The sequence below is a fragment of the Aotus nancymaae genome, unplaced genomic scaffold (assembly GCF_030222135.1).
Source record: "Aotus nancymaae isolate 86718 unplaced genomic scaffold, 86718_ANA_hifiasm-v0.15.2.pri h1tg000029l, whole genome shotgun sequence".
Taxonomy (NCBI): domain Eukaryota; kingdom Metazoa; phylum Chordata; class Mammalia; order Primates; family Aotidae; genus Aotus; species Aotus nancymaae.
This window is the reverse complement of record NW_026988442.1, coordinates 50,039,237-50,062,453: the sequence shown is the minus strand read 5'-3', so window position 1 is coordinate 50,062,453 and position 23,217 is coordinate 50,039,237. Positions and strand designations below refer to the sequence as shown.

At 33.1% G+C, this 23,217-nt stretch overlaps 1 protein-coding gene across 2 annotated transcripts in view; it reads left to right on the top strand.

Moving 5' to 3' along the window:
• The first annotated feature begins 254 nt into the window (after positions 1-254).
• The window catches only part of GCA (grancalcin), a 30,968-nt gene continuing 8,005 nt past the window's right edge, over positions 255-23,217 (top strand). Inside the window, exons 1-8 of one of the 2 annotated variants that reach the window (XM_012440586.3) lie at positions 257-433; positions 5,782-5,922; positions 11,698-11,767; positions 15,484-15,527; positions 15,815-15,962; positions 18,484-18,597; positions 18,938-18,996; positions 19,665-22,789. In XM_012440586.3, coding sequence (XP_012296009.2) covers positions 407-433; positions 5,782-5,922; positions 11,698-11,767; positions 15,484-15,527; positions 15,815-15,962; positions 18,484-18,597; positions 18,938-18,996; positions 19,665-19,691 — 630 coding nt within the window. In that variant the 5' untranslated portion in view covers positions 257-406 and the 3' untranslated portion in view covers positions 19,692-22,789. Of the gene's footprint in view, positions 434-5,781; positions 5,923-11,697; positions 11,768-15,483; positions 15,528-15,814; positions 15,963-18,483; positions 18,598-18,937; positions 18,997-19,664; positions 22,790-23,217 lie in introns of those variants that run through there. The other variant, XM_012440585.3, reaches the window with a different exon arrangement.

Sequence of the window (23,217 nt, the reverse complement as noted above, 5' to 3'; positions counted from 1 at the left end):
AGTAACTTGAGGAGTTGAAGGCTTGGAGGCCTTTCCAGAGAGAGTGGGAAGTTAACAAAAGGCTTCTTCGCGAGTTAGAAGGAGAGCGCGCGAGAACCTGAGCGAGCCAATAAGCAGGGACTGGCTGGGCTCCCGACGGGTGTAGCCAATCAGGGCAGAGATGGGTTAGGCTAGGCTGAGGGAAGGGGCGGACTGCAGCAGAGTTGGCTCCGAAGTGCAGGACTCAGCCAGTCGGAACCGGGCGGGGTGGGGCTGGACTGCGGAAGGGGGCGGGTTCGGAGGAGTGAACAGTGCCGTTAATGCGTCTTTCAGCTTCACCTGCAGCCGCACGTCCCTGCACCTACATCTTTGCTTTTCTCCCTGCACAGCGACGCTGACTCAGAGTGTGACGCTCGCTGCTCTCGTCATGGCCTACCCGGGATACGGAGGAGCGGTGAGTCCCAGCCGCTTGGTCGTGTCTCTCTCCCTCCGGGATCTGGCGCCCCCAGGGGCGGTGCCAGCGTGCGGGTCCGCCCGCGGCTTCTGCTCCCTGCGTCCGTGCCTGGTACTCAGCAGCGCCAGTACTCAGGGGATGTTGGGAACCAGGGCCGGGGCGAGCGTTGACCCTGGGATGACTTGGAGCTCAGGCGTTCTTGAGGTCCCTCGAGGAGCATCCTGGTGGAGCCGAGGGAGTAATGTGTGTTTGGAAATTGATTTCCTGGAATGGAGGAACAGGTCGCCCTCTTTTTGTTCCAGTAATCTTTTGTGGTACATCAGTCCCCCCGCCCTCCCCACTCAGTGTTGCTAGAGATCCTCTTTCTGAATTTCTTAACCACTTCTTGTTCTTTAAGTTCCTTATGAATAAATTAAGGTGTATGGTAAATGACTCCTAATCTTTACTGTTATTCGAAGGGCAATCTGTTTAGACTTTCTCCCTCGACCCCAGGCGGGGGCAAGTTGCTCTTTCTTATAACTTTTAAACTACATCACCTTTGGGAGTTGCAAGTTGTAATCCTAGTGTCCTGGTAGCTACCCCCTTATTTTCAGAAAGGAACCCAAACCTTTAGTATTGATGTCAGTGATCTCCAAAGTGCGGTGAGCGAGCTGTGTTAACAAAGTTAACATTAGTTTGATCCACTGCGGTGTGGGTAGAAGATAATATATTTTCTATTTTTATTATATTTGTTTTTTTACCTAAAAACAGAAATTGTGTTTTACTGATTTTAACATAGGACTTGACTTTGGTCTATGGTTGTGGTCTTCAAAAGAGTTACTCCTACCCCTGGGAGTTCATGGTTTTTGTTGTTGTTTTAGGGTATGAATTTCCAGGTCCTCAACTTTCACACATATTCGTTCCTAAAATTGATTTGCTTGAAATTCAGACTTGCCTCAGTTCCCTCTGGCACCTTCCACTTTGTAATGCCTACCCCTCCTCATTCCTTAAATTTAATAAGGAAGTTTAAAGTGCCTAAGGAACGTAAAGCCCCCTTCAACGATTAGTCAAGATAGCGTAAACCTGTAGGGCTTTAAAAATCCCCTTATACTTATTTTCATTTGGTTGAAGCTATCTGTTAGAAGTGTGATATATTTACATTTGTTGGTATGCTCTGAATTCATATATATATGATAAAGTGATGTGGCAAGAGTAATATATTTTCATTCAAATAATTTGCTGCTTCGTTATTCAACTTTTGTCAGAGTGCTTGAACTTGTTGGAGAGTTCCACAACATAATAATAAAAAAAAAGTCTGTATGTGTTTTGAGCATTTAAATTCCCTTTTCCGTGTATTTGAAATAAAGAGCTATTTTCAGCTGCTATGTTCATTATTAATAGCTGGAAAGAGAAGCAATATAAATTAGAGGCACTGATTTTTAAAAAATATAATTGACGGTGGCTCACGCCTGTAATCCCAGCACTTTGGGAGGCCGAGGCGGGTGGATCACGAGGTCAAGAGATCGAGACCAACCTGGTCAACATGTTGAAACCCCGTCTCTACTAAAAATACAGAAAATTAGCTGGGCATGGTGGTGTGCGCCTGTAATCCCAGCTACTCAGGAGGCTGAGGCAGGAGAATTGCCTGGGCGGAGGTTGTGGTGAGCCGGGATTGCGCCATTGCACTCCAGCCTGGGTAATAAGAGCGAAACTCTGTCTTAAAAAAAATAATAATAAATAAATATATATATATATAATTGAAATATTTTAAGATACATTAGATAAAATTTTGGGATAAAACCTACATAATTTCTTTAATAGGAGTATATTAATAAGAGAGTTGAGATTTTTATAAATCATATTAAATAAAGGCAACCTATAACTTATTAATGTTTCTTATATTCTTTTAACAAAATATAAAATGTTAGCTGCTGGACCTAATTGTTTTGATAGTATACTTTTATCTAATTAAGTGCATGATTCATCTCTGTAGGCGATGCATTTCCAATAGATATTTACTTTCTTCTTTTAAGTATTGTTTATCAAAATTGTATTTTTTTTTTTTTACTAATTGTATACTAATATATGATACTGTGTATGTGTATTATACTATTTTACACTGTTATATATACACTATCATACATACATACACATATATATACACACTATTATATATATGCTTATATATACACTATTATGTAGTAATGCATACTGTGTTTATATTTACACACTATTATATAGTAATATACACAGTAAGTTGCTTATGAATAATATATTAATACGTTAAGTATTATATAGTAATACACACTGTAATTGTGTATATACATATTATGTATTATATGATACATACTATAGTATACACACTATAAAATACACAATATTATATATAGTAATGCACACTATAATAGTGTGCATATATATGCATATAAAAGTGTGTACTTTCCAAAGACTGATGTAAAATTTTGCAAATGTCAAGATTTACAATATGTTGGTCATCGTATTCTTTACAACTATTTAAACTTAAAAACTTTACACTTTGGGAGGCAGAGGTGGGTGGATCACGAGGTCAAGATATCGAGACCATCCTGGTCAACATGGTGAAACCCCGTCTCTACTAAAAATACAAAAAAATTAGCTGGGCATGGTGGCGCGTGCCTGTAATCCCAGCTACTCAGGAGGCTGAGGCAGGAGAATTACCTGAACCCAGGAGGCAGAGGTTGCGGTGAGCCGAGACTGCGCCATTGCACTCCAGCCTGGGTAACAAGAGCGAAACTCCGCCTCAAAAAAAAAAAAAAAAAAACCTTTATATGTCAATATAAAATATGAGAAAAGGGTATATAGTTTTTTAAAAATCTTTTAAGGGGAGGGAAGCAAAATATTTAAAGAAACTGCTGTGGTTCTGATAGTGTCCTGAGGGATGAGATAGAGTTTTGTATGCTGGCCTCTCACTTGTTTCTTTTCAGCTTATTGTGACTTATTACAGTTTATATATGTGGGGTTCTCTGAAGTTATAGATTATGTGATCTACTTTTAACTAAAGCCCTCACAAAATAGCAATAGTAAAGATTCAAAAGCATGCAAAACAACATGATAGGCTTGTACGTGAGAACATTGTCTAAGCCTTTCTTTAATCACATTACTTATTAGTAATAATAATGATCAGTTTTGACTAATTTGAAACTATTAAGAGGACAACGTTAAATGTGAATTTATGTAAACCATGTTTAGGGATGAACCTTGTTGGCCAGGGCCCCAGTCCTCCATATGAGCCCTTTCACGTGGCTCTTCCACTTTATAGCATGGCGGTCAGGTTTCCAAGAGAAAGAAACAGAAGCTGCCAGTCCTCTTAAAATCTTTAAATCTGGAACCACCATGATGCCTTTTGTACTGTATTCTACCAGATAAGTCTGAAACAGGCCCAGCCCATATTGAAGGAAGTGGAGAAATAGTTTGTGCTTTTGGACAAGGGGAGTGGCAAAGAATTTGTAACCATCATTAATCTGACCAAATTATGGGATTTGGGAAAGTTAATGTTGCAAATTGGGAAGGGAAAATAGATTAAAGGTTATTCCTAAGGACAGATTCTTCATATAATACTGCTTGCCTGACTTTGGTTAAGAAAACAAGTGTTTGTCCTTCACAAATGGAGATGCTGCAGTTAAGGGTCCATAGCCAGTCTTGTGGCACCATCTCTGCGTTAGCTTTTCACCAATGTGCTTGTACTTTGTTTGTCTTCTCTTTTCAAGCAAAGGTTTTTCAGTTTTTCTTCCTTTTGCAAAGCTTAAGTTAAGGAGGGTCACCAATAAACCTTAAATTTAAATTCTAGGATATAGGCTAGGACTTCATTGTCCTCCATGTCCTTGGAGGTCTTGAAACCAAAGCCCAGGTATGTGTTACTGCCACATGTTCTCAGAGTAAAAGCTGTTTTGGGAATTTTGCTAATTTTTTACCTGTGGGTGTAGATTTATCCCCAGATATTGGCCTGGAAGTTTCCTCTTATCAGTACTCTTGAGAAGATGTTAAAATAATGCTTAATGAAACTGTTTGTTTTCAATATTAGGGTGGTTCGAATTAGCATGCCATTATTAAAAGTAGGAAGGTGTTTTTTTTCTCTTGAGTCAGTGTTTGTAATTTAGGTACTTTTGTAAGTTCCTTTTCATCTATATTTATCCCAATTTCAAATATATTGGTATAAATATATTCATAACATTTGTTTATATATCATGTATACTTATTTATAGATATATTAAATATATATTTCTTTCAAATTCTATTTGTGATTATATATCCTTTTTTTATTTCTGAAATTGGCTTGTTCTTTCCTGGTCAGTCTCTTTTCTTCTTTTCAAAGAGTTATTTTTGATTTTTAATATATTCTGTTTGAATGTTTACTGTTTTTTTTTTCTTTCTCAGACCTCATTGCTTCATAATCTAGATTTTGACCACCTCTCCAAACACATTTCTTAGAGCTTCAATACTTCCTCCATTAACTCGCCTTCACTTCTCTTTCTGCAGCTATTCAAACTACTTGTGAATAATCTTGATATCATTTCCATAACAGTAAATAAGTAAGTGTGTAGCTTCTGGGGTCAGATTGTCCATATATATTTGATTACACTTGAGCTCCAGGAGGTTGAGGCTGCAGTCATCTCTGATTGTGCCACTGTATTCTAGCCTGGGCAACAGAATGAGACCCTGTGTCCAAAAGAAACAAGTAGACAGGAATAATGCTTAGTATATAAAATCCCTTATTAAATATTTGTTGCTTATTGTTATTGATATTCTTATTATTCATTTTGAAGAGGATAATGGTTATACCTAGTCTGTGGTTGGAATTATCATTTTATTGATCTTTTCATTGTCATCTTGCTTTTTAAGAAAGTTTTCTGGTGGAAGACGTGTTTCAGCTCAGAGCATTTTCCCATTAGGTCACAATTTCATTGTATTTACCCATGTATTCTTTTAAGTATGTGCCTTAAGGTGTACTTCTTAGTTTTACTTTAAGTAAAATCTTGCATTTCTTTTTTTTTTCTTCTTCTTTTTGTTTACTTCAGGGATGATAGTAAACTTTTTTTTAAAATTGTGCCTCATGTTCTTCTGTTGAATTAAGTTCTTAGAGGCTAGTAACTTTCTTTTTTCTTTTACACTTCTTTTAATACTGGGTTATATATGTTAATGAATTGAATTATGTCTTAATGTAGGACATCTAGCACTTTGTAGTTAAAGTTTTTGTGATAGATAGTTAAGATTAGAAGCTTTTGGTAACTGTGTTTACTTTTTGATATCCTTCTAATGATTTCTTTTAATCTACTTTTATAGATAATAGGTAATATTTGTATTACTAATCTTCTCCCCTTTCACTCTTATAGTTTGGAAACTTTAACAGTCAGATGCCAGGAGCAGGTCCAGACGTGATCCTTGGTGGATACTCTGGGTATCCAGCATATTCAGACCCTTATTCTTCAGCTGATGACACCATGTATGCTTACTTCAGTGCTGTTGCTGGACAGGTGAGATGCTAAATTTATTGCATGTTTTAAAAAATTATTATTTAAGAGAAATGTTAGCTATTTTACTTAGGGTATCATTTAAAGTGATATGAATTTTATATTTTAAATTTATCTAGACTAATTTTCTTCCTGAGATCAGAGATAAGCATAGTCATAATTATTTCATTTTAAAAGTCTGTAGATGTGATACTTGACATACTGTTTATTTGACTAAAAGAGAAAACATTTTTTTCATAGTGGAGAAATGTGATTCTTTCTTACCTAGTATGCTTGCCTTACTGAAATTCTTCTGCAAGAGGCTCCTCTTACTAGTCACTAACACTCTACCAAAACGTATATATTAATATCTTCTTATGAGTTACCATTTTTCTGTCACTTAAATGTTTTTATTTCTTTCAGTCTGTTTGACATTTAGAAGCATCATACTCTCCCTGAGCGATTGATAACACAAAGCTAAGTAGGTTTAGCCTGTCCATTCTTTTATAGCATGCAAAAATGAGTATTGGAAATTTGAGGAAGGTAGAAAGTATTTAGAACAATTATGAGGAACAATATTTCTATCTTGGGCCTCACTCCTATTTAAAAAAAAATCTCAGTTAAAACCTAAGTATGTTGAACAATATGATTGAAAATCACGTCAGAATGTCATAAATTTATTTGAGTTGGTAATTACATTTTTCACAGGTGGAGTTATGTCATTTACAGTAATTTTGTTTGTATATGGGCGATAGATTTTCCAGATTACCAAAATAATCATGTTGGGATTTATTTTTATCTATTAAAAATTAAAGTAAATAGCTTATTATGTTATGTTGTTGTATGGTATTAGGATGCTATTAGTTTCCAGTAAATCTGAGTGATTATTTAAAAGGCTGACTTTCTGATGCCCAGTAGTCAATAGGGAAGGGTGAGACTGCCAGTTCAAGTACATTAGTTCTGTGGGTGAATTGTAACTGATGATATGTGAATACTGTGGTCAGGTGAAGGTTTGCTTTTACTCCTACATAACTGTGACACTATGCCACAATTTATTCTTTTTTAAGTAATTTTATATGTATTTTTCATGTGAAATTTCAAGGAAAATTAAGCAAATATGATATGTATTAATACCCCTTTGTATCACTTATTAGTTGTACTTGACAGAAGTGTTGAGTAAATATTCACAATTGGAAGGAATGCAATATTAAAAGATTCCAATTTCTTCCAAATTAATTAATAAATAATGTAATATTATTTGAGTCAAATTTCTAAAGGTTTCTTCTTTTTTCTTTTTGGCACTTTCTGCAATGAATCTATAGTCTGTCTTGTATGCTATGTTATTGAGAATTAATATTAAATTATAGTATATCATAATATAAATGTATTATAAAAATTAATAATTGTGATAGTGTGGTCCTAATGTAAAAACAAACATGCTGAAGAGCCTAGAAGCTTAACTGTGAATTCAGTATATGGTAAAGGTAGCATTTCATATCAATAGGGAAAGAATGATTCCTGAATTAACTATCCTGAAATAATTAACAATTTACCTAAAAGTAAATGTGTATCCCCATCCCATACCATGTAGTAGCATTAATTCCAGATATATCAAAGGATTGAAAAGAAGGTATATTGGTGTTTACCTCCTATTGTTGAAATGAATGAGCTTTTCTTTTTTTGCTGCTTTGCTATGTATTGCAGTACCTGCTATATTTGTATTTTTGTTTATTTGTGTTTTCGTATACAAAACTTCTTAGAAGAGTGATTAACTAAGATAGTTGTGTGTGTTAGTGAAACATTTGGGAGCATTGTCTTTTTAAGATGTACTTTTTTTTTCTCGATATGTTTCATTTACTTGTTTAACGATTTTGGGAGGAAATTGAAAGCTTTTCTGGGTTTATGGAATACAATGGATTGGTGTATGGAGACTGTGGGCCAGAGAGGATTTAGAAAAAGAGATCTACATGAAAACATCTTGAGGTAGTTGGGGCAATATATCAAAGAGGAGATTTGTAAACTGTGGATGATTCTGGGACAGGCTTTATGGTGAAACAGATTAGGAAAAGGTAAAGAAACTGGCAGAATGGAGGTTCCAGCACTAGACTAATGGGCAGAGACAGAATTTCACTCTTGAGTCTTAGCTGCAGACCATATCTCTTTTCTTTTATAATGGTCAAGAAGGATTTATTGACATAGGTAGAATTTTATAGAACAGTAATAACATTTTATTCATTCCCTTGAGTGTTCACTGGGTCTAATATGCTATTCTAGGAATAGACAATATGCACGGAATTAATATATATGGCAGACATTCTGTTTTGGCTATCCCAGCTTCATTTACAACCTCCTTTTACCTTTTTTTCTGTATTAGAGGCTGGGGAACTATACTACTCACCATCGCAGAAAACTTTGTAGCTGCTAAAGGCAGCCATGTGTCATAGGACTGACTATTGACAAGCAGGTGCAGTATCTTTGGAAAATCTTTTTATCTCAAATGAATAAAGCCTTACTGGGAGCAAGCCTTGGCTGTTTTTGCCCCTTCATTCTTCCTGCCTGGAAAGGGGACTTTAGGTATGGAGGTACAGCTGCCATCTTGTGACCCTGAGACACAGGCTTGAGATAAAGACCTATACATAGGGAATGTGGAAAAATGTAGAGACTGTTGACATGTCTAAGTTGCCATACAGCTCTGTTCTGCCTAGCCTCAGATTTATTGTAAGAAACAATAAACCCCTATTGGTTAAACATCTTTGATAATATTTTCTTCTGTTTGCAGCTAAATGGGACCCTAACTGTTTTATTCATTGTATCATTGTCATTTTAAAGGATTATACTGGGAATAAGTACCATTATACTGGGAAAAATCTATTGTCTCTGTTTGACTATATAATACAGTCATATAAAATCACAACTTAAAGTTTATGAACTGGGCATATATTTGGAGACTTTTTTGACATTTTCTGAACTATTTCATCATTTTAATTGTCAGCAATAAGTTTGTTATGTTTGAACTATTTGATACTTTCCTTAAATTTTCCAGTCTTGTGCTTTTGAATAAATAAAATCCATGAAGACAGGGTTCTGGTCATATTTTCCCTTACTTGACAGATAGGTACTAGGAATATAGAGATATTTGATAAATATTTTGAATGGATGCACTAACTATCCCATTTTCAATTTTTAGTCTAAATATTTAGACTGTATTCTTTCATATGTCGAGTTCTATCTAGATTTGAGGGATTAGGTGTAATATCTAACTTACGTATACTGCTCCTAGAACCCAACTACTGAACTCATATCTATAGTCGTATCCCTTTTGGATGGGCCTCATATAATTAATTATGCTCTATGAAAAACATCTGATTAAAGGTTTCTGCAGTGTTCTTATTTATAGGATGAAGTATTCCAAACAGTAAGGATTCAATCATCAGTTAATTTGGAGAAATTCCGGTTTTTGCCTTTATACCTACATACACGGGTATTACTATAATACCAACAACTTTAACTTTTGTATGCACACTGCTTCTGCTTTTCCACCCGGCAACTGTGATGTGGGCATGACACATGTATCTTTATATTATAGATAAGTAAGTGGAGACTCAAATTGAGAAACTGAACAAATAGGACTTGAAGTTGGATATTATTTTAAAATCTTTCTGCCTAACCAAGGGCAATTGATTTTTGTTGATTCTCTACCTGATGCTTTTGTAATTTACTTAGGAAATTCAGCTTTCTATCACTAATGTTACCTAATTCAGTTAAAGGTTTATGTAGCTAACCTGATCATCGGCTTCTACTATAGGAGAAGAAATTCAAAAGTATCACTTGGATTTTATACATGTAGTTTAGAAAGACATTGCTTATTTGTGAGTTAGTCATTAAGATAACATGTTTTCATAACATCTATGAAGTATATACTAGCAGCATGCTTTTTGATGGCAATGAATAACTTCCAGCAAAACTGTTCTGGTTGTTTTTCTAACTCCAAAAATTCTGAAAAGAGAGTTCCATTCATTGTACCAATTTTTAAATGTAATTCACATTTGAGTGAGAAATTCCAATCTTTTTAACCTTCTGAAATAGTAAATGAATGTGGTTACAAACAGTCAGAAATGCCAGCAGTTTAGCGAAGAACCAGAGGTAGTTGTCTTCATTCTACCAAACAACTAACCTTCTTTGTACTAGATACTCTGCGAGAGCCTGGGAATGCAAAGATGAAGGAAACTCAGACACTGACTCATAAGATCTCTATGTAGTCAGGGAGATACAGACACATAGAAAAATGATAACAATATAGGGAAAGATGTGCTAAAGGTGAACAGGTGAAGATGATTACAAACACCAAGAGTTTTTACTTGGTCTCTTTGCCGAGAACAGCACTGCCCAAAGTAAATATAACACAAGCCACAAATGTAAAGCGCATATATAATGTCTCACAACATATTTCACAAAAGTAAAAAGAAATAGATGAAATTAATTTTAATATTTTATTTAACCCATTATATAAAAATCCTAACATTTCAACATTTAATCAACATAAAAATTATCAATTACATTTTACATTTTTGTTACTAAATATATGAAATCTAGTGGGTATTTTATATGCACAGAACATTGTCATTCAGACTAGCCACATTTCAAATGTTCAGTGGAACTTCGGGCTAATGCCACTGTATAGGATAGCAGGAGCGTAGAACACTTTTCTCTCAGGTGTCTGCATAGCTTGCTCCTGCACTGCCAAAAAGGCCTTCAAACATCTTTTAGTTAGAGGAAAAATTTTCTAAACTGTCCCCCAATCTAAAAATATGCCTAATTCTTTAAAGGTAATTTTCTAACTACAGAATTTCAAATATAGTAAGCAAGATTCCCAGAAAAAGACAAAGAAAGGAACACTTAGATACTCTTGACTAGGGAATACCAAACATATGGTCCATTGAGAAGAATGCTGCTTAGTATTTTGTAATTCCTGTTAGAACAACTGCATTTTTAAAAGGGATTCTTTTGCCAAAGATCCATTAGAATATGAGTGTTTATAATATTTCTTAGAAGAGTTTATAAAAGTTTTTTGTTGTTGTTGTTGTTTCTTGGATCTCTTACGAAGAGTATGTTTTAAATTTGCCTCATTGATCCTTCATTATGGCCGATGTTTTGCATTTTTACCAATGTATATAATGGTTCCAAAGGAATTACTTATTTTAGTCAAAAACAGGATGAGATACTGAATCGTGATGAGAACACTCAACCTATTTCATTTCCATTGTGATTTCTTGTTTGCATTTTAAAAATTTATTTTCTGTAATAAGTTCAGGCAAGACATGTTTGGACAGTAATCAGAAGAATAGCAGCAAAATACAGAGGGACTCTAGAATTTTGCTAGGGGTAGTGGTGGGAAAAAAATATGTTTTCCCTCTCCAGTTAAAGCTTCAGTGTTATTTATAAATAATCTCCTTCCAAAACAGCATGAGTAGGGATATTTTTGAGACTTTGCTGAACACATTTTAGGCATTTTTCTAACTGTTTTAAATAGAAGTACGATGACTCTTATAAGATTATCTTGAACCATTATAGGACAGGGTAACTGTGCTATTTTTCAGAAGTAGAAGAAATTATTTATGTTGTATGATATTTTATAATATGCCTCTGTTGCCAGTAATTGTCTCTAGAATTTTGAAGTTAATTATAGAGTAATGTTTCAAAGAATGCATGTGTCTTGATTGGCCTAGAACAGTCAATTCATGTTTTAATATGCTTTTATACAACTGCACATTAAATTAGGTCATAATTATTTTTAAACAGGATGGTGAAGTGGATGCTGAAGAACTTCAGAGATGTTTGACACAGTCTGGAATTAGTGGAACTTATTCTCGTGAGATCTTTTTTCCACTCTTGTTGAAATTGTAATAGGAAATTTATTTTCTTACTTTTTTGTCTCTGTAATTAAATTGTTTAAAAAATATCACAATTATACATGAACATAATTTAAAGAATCAAATAACTATAAAACCTGTTATAAAAATAACTGTTCATTGTGCATTCCTGTCACCTCAACATGAACTGCTCATAGAGGAGACTTCTTTTAACTTAAAAAAAAAAAAAAAACTGATTCTTTTGAAATTTGCTTCCAGATTTCAAGATAACATATTTTTTCACGATTGAGGTTCAGTTTTTATGATTGCCAGTTGATATCCTACTATGGAAAATGAAGATTTCACTTTATTTCCACTGTAAACTCTCCCATCTCTGCACCCCACACTGGAACCTTTCCCATCGTCCTGTCCTTCCAGTGTCATTATATATATAATAATTTCGGTTAGGTACATTAGTCTTTACTTTATTTATACTATCTGAATGCTCCTTGTAGCTGTGTCTTATGATAATGTATAATTACTTTTTATATAATGTTTTTCTTTTCTTGAAATCAGTAGTTGTTGGTCATTCTTTCTTTTTCATCATTCCAGAACTCTGGGACATGCTGTATTTTATGCATAGCTGTCATGCTGGGATTCTTTCACCATCATTTTGGAGGTGGTTTCCCCATTTCTTTTGAGTTGAATGTCCTTTTTACTCCATTTCTTGTTGTCCTCTTTTTAAAAATTCATTGTTTTAGTGAAATATATAGTTAAGTAGCTTCTTAATAAAAGAATAAATGGGAGGTAAATTTTTGAGAGCTTATGTATCTAAAAATGCTTTCATTCTACCTTCAGAATTGATTGTCTGGGCAGGTGTAGAATTCTGTTACAAATGATTCCCATGCAGAATTTTAAAGGTATTGCTCCATTGTTTCTAGTGTCCCTTGTTGCTTTATCTTTCTCTTTCCTGCTTGGATGTGATGTGATTTGTTATTCCTCTCTGGAAACTTGTGAGATCTTTGTCTTTAGTATCCTGCAACTTGACAGTGAAGTGCCTAGTTGTGTTGTGTGGGGAACTCAGAGGGTATTTTCAGCCTGGAAACTCCTTTGCTTTAGTTGTAGGACATTTTCTTCAATGATGGTTTCTGTTTCTGGAATGCTTTTTGTTTGGACTAGGACTTCTACTTTTCTCATCTTCTCCCTCCTTTTTATTTTCTGAACTTTTTGGGAAATTTCCTCAACTTTATTTCCTAAACCTTCTATTGAGTCTTTCATTTCTGCTTTTCATTAAAATCCAAGAGCTTCTGTGTTATTTTCATGAATGTGATGTTATCTCTTATCTCTCTGAGGTTATTAATATATTTTTAAAGTTATTTCTTTCTATATAACCTTTGTTTTTTTCCAAATTGTTTTTCCCCTCACTTTGTTTGTTTTGGTTGTCTTTCATGTTGGATGCTTTTCTCAGTTATCTGATAATACTGCCGTGCTCATGTTTTAACTAAAATACTGATTAGAACCAGAGATCATGGTTGGGTGTTGATTGTGGGCTTCAGTGTATGGTGGTTTGGCTGGGCAGTTTTGTCTGGGAACTCTGGGTGTCAGTATGTTTAGGGATTCTCTTTTGGGCTGGGTTTTCCGTTGGCCTTCTACCTGGAAAGGAGAGGTGGACTCAGAAGGGTTCTCAAGCCTTTTGTAAATTGTCCTTTAATTGCTTTGTTTTTAGAAGATAGCCTTGTCTCAGCTCTGGTATCATGCAATTCAGAGACCTCTCTGGAGAATAACATTCCAGACTTCTGCTGGATTGGAAGTAGGTGTAGCATCCATCCAACTGAACTGAGGCAGGGAGGGATATGACGCTTTGAATTCTCCTTAGGTAGACATTCAGCCAATTCTTCTGTTTTTATCTCTACTTTCACACCCACTTTCAGAAGTACTGCCAATTCTTAGGCATTTAGGGTCTTCTCCAAGGGTTGCTTCTTAGCTTTTCTCCTTACAAGTTCAGGAATCCGCGTTTTCAGATCTAGGTTGGTTAACTCACATCCGTCAACTCCTCAACTTGCAAAATTTTGTTCCTTTGTTTCTTGACTAATTCTCTTTTTCTCTTAAGTTTTATGCCTTAAAAAAATCAGTTTATTGTCCATTCTATTGGGCTGTGGGGAGGAAGTGAAAAATCTGTCTTCTTTCCTGAAAAGTCTCTCTCCTCACTGTTTGTCCAAAATATTTCTTCTTATACATACACATTCCTATTCTGAGAGTGAAGATCTGCTTATTTGCTGATTCAATTTTAGCCATCTATTACCAGTAATTCAGATTCTCTCACTTTATGAATGTGTGCCAAGTTAATCATAAAGGAAAATAGATATTTACTTGCCCAAAAGAGGAAATACTATTCCAGAAATTTCTCACATAATCTCCTCAGTCTGATAGTTTTATAGACTTAGCTTTGTAAGTTTGGGAAATTACCTTTCTGGGTCCCAGTTTCTTTCTTTTCAAAACTGGAAGTGTTATACGTTTAGCATGTTTATGTGAAGTCATGTAACACATACCACCTTACTCATACTAAGAGCACATTGAGTATCTATTGAGTTGTCAATTTGAAAGTAGTACCACCAACAATTCTAACATTGATAGCATATTAAACATTTAAAGAAAATCAGCGATTTTAACTTTGGAGTGTTTTATAATTTTTTCTTTAGTGGGTCTAAAATTTAGCTGAAATAATTTTGTTTTTCTATAAAATGTTAAAATGCTATGAATAAAATAAAATAATAATTTTGAAAATTTTTATTCATTCACATTAACAAGCTGCTAGTAAACACTTGGTACGTTTAAACTGTAATAACATGATATTTTCTTTATCAGGACTAGGAAATTAGTCTTGGGATAAGTCAGCATACTAGTTGAATGTAATTGTGATAAGGATTAGAAAAAATGAATTTTATCTATAGGTCATCAGTTGTAGTTCTGTAAATATGAAAGTGTTAATATTTCAAATCACCCTGGATTTAAGATAGCTTGTATTGATTTCTTCTTCCTTTTTTCTCTTCCCAACCTCAGAGAAAAACCAGTTGCTTCTATTCAGATGCTCACTTTTTCTTACTTGATCTATTATAATAAACTACCAAAGGACTTACCTATTTCCAGCATCATCTCACTTTATAGTTGATTCATTGTAAACTGAAGTTTCTAAAATGGAAATTTTAGAATTTCCCTTCTGCTTCTGAAAACACTTCAGTGGCTTCTATTGGCTCAAACTTTTTGCAGTAGTATTCAAAAGTGTCATGATTTGGCCCTCATTTGCCTTTCTGATGTCATCTTATGTCACTCTCTTCCATGTACTCTGACTCAAGTTTTGTGATCTCTGAGTACATGTCAACTTCTACTTAAACTCCATTTGTCTTCTGTGTTGTGAAGACTGGAAGCCTTCCTTTTCCCCAGGCCTGGGTAAAGCCAAGTGCTTTACATTCCTAGAATGTCTCTGTCACAGTAATTTTCAATTAGTTTATAATTGCTCATTTAATTATCTTAGTCCCCTCACTAGATATGAGTACTTCAGAGGCAGTAATTTTTTTTGAACAAAAGGTGCTTAACATTCAATAAAAGCTTGTTGATTGTGGTGATTTTATATATTTTGGCAGTTTTTAAATGTTTTATTTTGGAACTAGAGATTGTCATAATTTTACATAGATAAAGTTGGGCATACTCTAATTTAAATATTGAATATGTTTTACAGCCTTCAGTTTGGAAACCTGTAGAATTATGATTGCCATGTTGGATGTATCCTTGAATAGAAATAGAAAATAGAAAATACTAGAATAAAGAGTAATTGCTTCCTGAATATTAAGCCAGCAGTTAGATTTCAGTGCCCAAAGTAAACTAGTGAACTTAAAAATACTTTGTAAGATCCTGATTAAATTCCAGGCTTTTTAGTTTTAATGCAGAAATCTATTCATATGATGAGTTTGGCTAACTCTACAGAAGCATACTTAGGTTTTAGTCAATGATTTAGAGTCAGATAAACTTTCTCAGCTATCAAAATTTATTTTTGTTAATAAAATGATCAGAGAGATTACACAGGAAAAATGGGATTTAATGAATTCAAAGAGCTATGGGCAGCTCTTAATGCCTGGAAGCAAAACTTCATGACTGTTGATCAAGACCGAAGTGGCACAATAGAACATCATGAGTTGAGTGATGCCATTGCTCTCATGGGTAAGAACATTAACATTCTTTAAAATGTATGAAGCTCTTCTTTGTTCTTTGATTCGATGAATCTTAATTACTTCAATTTGCTAAGTAATAAAGTGATATATTTTTCACCAACAAGTTCCTTTGTTTGTTTTCAAGGTTGTAGGTAAATTCTGATCAAAGACCTCAACAAAACCATTTTAATTATGATTTTTTTTCAAAAGAAGATCTTCCATACATGCATACATTCTGAATTTCTTCTGTTGAGTATGTTTAAATTTATTTCTTTGTTAATACTCACTACTTACATTCTTTTATAACTTGACAGGATCTCTAATTGGGAGCCAAAGCTTGCCTCTGTCAGTCACAAATCTGTACCAAATAGCTTTTCAGCAGTAAAAACCATGTTTTTGTTTGTCTTTTTTTTTTTTTTTTTTTTTTTTCAGATATAGTACAGAATGCATAGCAGGTACCAAAATACATCAAGCTGGAAAGATTGTATGTTAGAGTAATTTAAAAGTATGTAACTTTATTTTTATCATACCTCTGTTAAGCTAATATTCCTAGTGTACTTTCAAAATGGATAACATACAGTGGTGTTTAATTTGCTTAAAGTCAATGCAGTTCTAAGTAGCTTTCTGAATTGTTTTTATGTTTGTGATTTTATTATTTTTTTTTCGAGATGGAGTCTCGCTCTGTTGCCCAGGCTGGAGTGCAATGGCATGATCTCAGCTCACGGCACCCTTTGCCTCCCGGGCTCAAGTGATTCTCCTGCCTAAGCCTCCTGAATAGCTGGGATTACAGGCGTGCACCACTATGCCTGGCTAACTTTTGTATTTTTAGTAGAGATAGGGTTTCACCATGTTGGTCAGGCTGGTTTTGACCTCCTGACCTCCTGATCCACCCACCTCGGCCTCCCAAAAGTGCTGGGATTACAGGCTTGAGCCACCACACCCAGTCCCTTGTGATTTTATTTATGCTCTTTTCTAAACAAAATATATTTGTATGAAAATTAATTTTTCAGAAATTGAAGTGTGAATCCAATGGAAATAGACTTATCTCAAATTACAATTTAAAGAAGTCAAACTAGTGATTTGTTTGGTTTTGTTTTATAAATAGACATTTTAATTTAGTAGTTAGGGACAATCTAGTCCATATAAACATGTGTAGTTCAATTATAGATCCTTAATACCTAATGGATTAAACCTGGTCCTTAATTCAGCCTAATGTTGGGAGATTAATATAATCTTTAGCAGAAAAGTAAACCTCCAGAGTTCAGTTAGGCAGCTGAATGTAAAAAGGGTATTCTGGATTATTCAAATTTAAGATCTTCATATATATTTAAAAATTCTCAGATTATTTTGGTAAGAATACTATGGGAAAATCTAGGAATTTTATCAGTACCACATTTGGATCATAACTCTCTAATATGAAGTTCAAACTATATTTGCATATAATTACATTAGTTTGCATATTTTAATGCGTCTTTCAATTTATACCTTTACTTTCTTTTACTTTTAGCAGGTTTCCTGCATTACATTCTATTGTATTTAGCTACATGCATAATTTTCTCCTATTGCATTTGTTTTGGTTGTTTTCACCTTTGAATGGATTAGTGTCATTTGTTCAAGTCTACAAATCCAGTAATGTATGGGCAATTATAGTGGGCTACTATTCTTCTTAGTAAAGTGTACACATCTCATTAAAAGCCTAGGGCCATCTGTAAGGGTGCAGCAAGTGGAATATATTAATTCATGTTTTTATTCATTTTTTTCTCATTCATTTTAAATTTTAGATTTTATGTGTATTTTAAAATGGGAGTAATCAAACAGTAATACATATATAGAATTTAAAACTAATTTAAAACATATACTTGGAGTGAATGATCAAAAACTTCTCATTGATATAAGTATAAAATAAAAAATTTTGGACATCATAGGACTACTAGAACAAAGAATCAATGAAATCAGTGAAGTAGTGAGAAAGCTGTTATTATTATTACAGTATGTGAAGAAACATTAAGAGTTCTAGGGCAAAAAGGAATAATGTTTTTCCGTTTTTTTTTTTTTCCCCTTTAGAGCAATAATGTTGATCCTCAAGTTTCCCTTTATAAAAGATACTTTCAAGTAATATGTTCAGTGGGAAATAAGATTTGAATAACAAAGATCATTAGTAATCTTTGCATTAATATTCTTTAAGAACTATAAAAAGTTACATAATTGAAATATTGAAGCATTAAAATCTGTGAAATTAGACATTATTTCAAAATAAAAATATATGACAAATTCATAAAAAGAGAATTATTTTCTTTTCCTTAGCTTTGACTTTATTACAAAGTTAGAATTGTGATATTTCTATACCGATTAACAGGATTAACAGTGAAGCCTTTGATCAAATTTCAATATTAATATATTTTGTTTCTAATTATATTTTTATGGAATGAATTTTGAAAGTTAATTTATTTTATGACTTCATTAATGAGAAAGCAATCTTGCAGTGTTCTTATGTTATTTACATTTAGAAGTTTTAATTTATCTCTTTTTAGGTTATAGGCTGAGTCCTCAAACATTAACTGTTATTGTTCGACGTTATAGCAAGAATGGCAGAATTTTCTTTGATGATTATGTTGCTTGCTGTGTAAAGCTTCGAGCATTGACAGGTATTGACTATTTAAAACTAGGTACAGTATTATGTAGCTATTGTTCTTGAATATTGTGTCTCATTTCCTCCAGCAAATTTATAATAATATATGCTTTCCCCCTTTATTTACTGTTCAATCTAATTAGTTTTAAGGCTTTAAAAATTAAGGAATAGAAATGATAAAAATTGTTATATGTTATTTTTGGAAGGTTTTCTTCATATCTGTGTTGCCTGGGCTATTCAATCACTTAAGATTTAGTTGAATATGAAATTATTCTTTTTTAGTAACTGGGGGGGACAAAATATGTGAAACTATATATCTTAAATTACGATAAAAAAAGTAATTTCTTTGTTTAAAGATTTCTTTAGGAAAAGAGACCACTTGCGACAAGGGTTTGTGAATTTCATATATGATGATGTGAGTATCCTGCTTTTGATATTTATACTGTCTTGTAGATACATTCTTAGTAAAAAAAAATTAGGTGATCCCAAGTACCAATACTGCAAATAATATATTTTGTATACCATATACTTTTTCTATATTTTTCAACTTGACACAAGTATAAGATTAATATTGGTATAGGTGCCAAACAATTTGACTTCATGTTAAATTGTAAATATTCTTTTCAATTTTTATGACGGGTTTTTGGAGTTAAAAAAAAATGACCTTTCAAATCACTTTTAAGGGCCCAAACCACCGTTATTTTTTTAAAAAGTAGTTTACTTTGGTGATATATTTTCTCAGGTAGGGAAAAATTTTAATACAGGACAGATTATGAAGCTGTTCATTTCTTATTTCAAATGGTTACTATTATCCTGATACTCAGGGTTTTTTAAAATTCAAGCTATAAGACAGTTATATTTCACTTGTGCTTCAATGTTTCAGGGTTTTTGTTTTGTTTTTCTTATATTTACTGATAGAAGTTACAGGGTCAACATTACTCTACTATTATTTGTTGTCTTGAATTATAAGCCTTGGAAACAAACTTTCCCTCTTAAGAAAATGCTCTTATAGAATATAATTAGTCAAACACAATTAAAAACCATTTTTATTCTTAATAGATAATTATTTTACTTATGTATTAGTTTTTACAGGGCACTATGGCAATTTGAATGTCTAGAATTCTAAACCTGAAGAGACACTGTGAATTCTTTTGCTTGGAGGAAGTGGACTGGACTACTTCAAAATTTTTAAGGGTTTTTCCATGTTCTTCCTACCTGTTGAATCTCTTCCCTTTCTATGTGTTTTTATTTTAGCAGGTAGTTCAAAGCAATAAAAGATTTTTTTTTTAATTTGGGATATTACTGTTTTTGGAAAGTTACCATTTTACAGATATGTGCATATTGTCATAAAATATTGGTGTATGATTGATTTAAATAATGCTTAGCCTTAATTTTTAACCGTGTAAACTTAGAGGAATGTACTTAAAGATAGATTGTATAAGAAGTCAAATGATAAAAGCTTAGAAAAAACTAATGTATACTTATCTGAAGGTTACAAATTAGACTTTTAAATTTTGTTTGCAGTTGGTGATGTTTGAGGGTCAGCTAGAAATGAAAGCCTGGATTTTGTGCTATGTTTGTAATATAGTTTGTTCCTTGATCAAATAATCAGAAAAGAAACATTATCTCCCCAGTCAAATCTGTGATGAAATAAGACTACAAAATGCAATTTTTTTCCTTTTTTATTTTTTGTAATATATGTTTTTCTTCAGTATGTTAGTCTTCTCTAAGCAAAAAGTTCTTAATGAACATAGTATTTCTCTCTACACCCTGTTTCATTAATGAAGACATAGTTCACCTAAAATGGCATCCTCCTCTAAATCTAGACTTTTTGGAAATGGCACATATGATTGATGAAATCAACATTCAAATTTGTCCTAACTAAATTAACCACTCTAATTGTTCAGAAATTATATGTTTGACTTATTTGACAACATTAGTGGTGGCTTTGCCATTAAAAATACCAGAAAATATTTTGAGTGCATCTAGGTAATCTGGGGTTTTGAGCATAGTAGACACGACAGCAATTTTTCTGAGTGATATTAAAACTGTCAAAAATGCAAAGTAGAATCACCAGATCTTTAGTGCTTAATATCCCTAGTATACGATGTTACAATTAATGTGATTTATTTCTTGCCAAACACCTCGTGTCTTAGTGAAGATTTAATGAACTACATATTTTTCTTATGCTTTAAATGAATATCTTCCAGCTAACAATGAGTGACATAATTTTATGACTGTTGACCAAATTAATTTATATATATATATATATATTTTTTTTTTTTTTGAGACGGAGTTTCACTCTTGTTACCCAGGCTGGAGTGCAATGGCACAATCTCGGCTCACGAGAACCTCTGCCCCTGGGTTCAGGCAATTCTCCTGCCTCAGCCTCCTGAGTAGCTGGGATTACAGGCATGCGCCACCATGCCCAGCTAATTTTTTGTAATTTTAGTAGAGATGGGGTTTCACCATGTTGACCAGGATGGTCTTGATCTCTTGACCTCATGATTCACCCGCCTCAGCCTCCCAAAGTAATTTATATATTTTATAAAATCCCATATTTCTTAATGGATGGAGGATAGACAGCAATATCTTGAACAAAACCTTTCATAAACTTACAGAATTTTAAATCAGCTTTCACTTTAAAAAAATCCTGGAAAGGAAGTGATACATAGTCACTTGACACTGATAACTTTATATAACTTGCTGTCAAATTCACTTGGTCAGTTTCATAAAAATGTGTGAAGTAATCCACATAATTTTGTTCTCTGGCTTTTTTTTTTCATGAAGATACATTTGATAATGTGAGAGGACATAAACTGAGTTAATTAAAAAAAAAAACAATTATAAGTGTTGTAGGAAAAAGCAGATGTAAAAACACCATGTGTTGTTCACATTGAATGGTGATAATGTGGCTCAGCAACCTGTAATCTTAACATCCAGGTTATATAGATGGTCTTTACTGAACTATCCTGAGGTTAATTATGATTATCTCTCTTATTTGGAGGCTCACAGTTGAGGTAAAACTTTTAAAATGACAAACGGTATTATTCATGTAAGTTTCTGCCAAATGACAATCTGTATTAGAACTCTTTAACACAATTCTCATCTAAAAATGTTCCTATGACTTTTGGTCATAGGCGGTCTATGAAGGAGCTTCCATGGTCAAACATATTTAGAAACTCTCACTTTATAAACTTAAAATGTATATTACTGTCTGAAAACCCAAGGTTAATAAAATCAGTCATGTTTAATTTTATTTGACCCAGTTTTCTTCCAAATTTTTTGACCACAGAATCCCTTTCTGTAGCAAAACTAACATTCTGTGCTGATCCAACTCAATTGCCAGGCAACTCTTCTGTACTTTTCATTAGATAGACAAACTTTTATTAACAGAAACATTGGGCCTAGAAAATATTTTACTAGAATTTTTATACTGAAATACAGTTTACTTTTTTGATGGTTTAAAAATAACTGATATAAATATTTGTTATTAAAGATTAAATAGTTTTATGATGAACACAACTGCAATGTGAATATAGAGTAGTTGTTTGCACTGGTTAACTTATACCCCAGTTTTTTTATGATGATATAAATTATTGAATAATGTACACTCTTAATGTATAAGTGCTTTTATTTATACAGTTAACATGTTTCCATGTCATTTTGAGAATTTTTTAAATAAACATTCAAATAGCTTGCTGTAAAGTTTCATATCATACAAAATCTGTTACATATATATTATGAGATGCTTCAGTTCAAATAACAGTGCAGTAATTTACCTGTAACTAAAAGACTGCCAAATGATTAAATGTCATGTATTGCACTTCTATTTTGAGTGGCAGTTTACACATTTTAAATTACATCAAGGGTAAATCAATACTATAGAAATCTTAATTTGGTCCACTTTAAATGTAATTTCAAGGATTTCTCATTTGATCTATTTAAGCATGCATCCAGAAAAAAGTAACAAAAAATGTAGTCAAGTTATGTTTATTTCCAAAAAAAGGCATTTAACCTAGAAGAAAGTAGAATCTGTTAATGTAAAGTCTGTTAATGTAAGAATCTGTTAATGTAAAGGAGTTAAAAAAATAACAGAAAATCAATTTATTTGTGATTATTTCTTTTAAGTAAAATATAGACATCAAGTTCTCTTTTAATCTTATGGCATTACTAAACTGGACAAAATAAATGCTCTTTGTCAGAAATGTGCTCTTCCTTGTCTTTTTATGTTTGACAGACTCATAAATGATATGTTTTCTTCTGTTTTTCTATGGTTTTCTGGGAAATTAATAGGAATAAACTTGTTAATATCCAGTGAATTAAATCTGGTGAGTAAAATCCAAGACTTCTTTCAGGCTAGCATATTCTGTTTCATAATCTTTAAAATGCAACCATGGGTGTTTTATTACTTTAAAACTTGTGTTAGAAGATCCCAATTTTTTGGTCTTAATTCAATCATTTACATAGTGAATTAAGCACATTGGAATAAATAAGTAATGCTAAGTATCATCCAAAAATATAGAGTTTATTATTAGATGAAACAAATAAAAAATACTTAGAACTGGTAAATATTTAGAAAATTTGAGTGCAGACAGGATTTTAAATGAATACTGCCCAGGTAATTTGAAGTCTA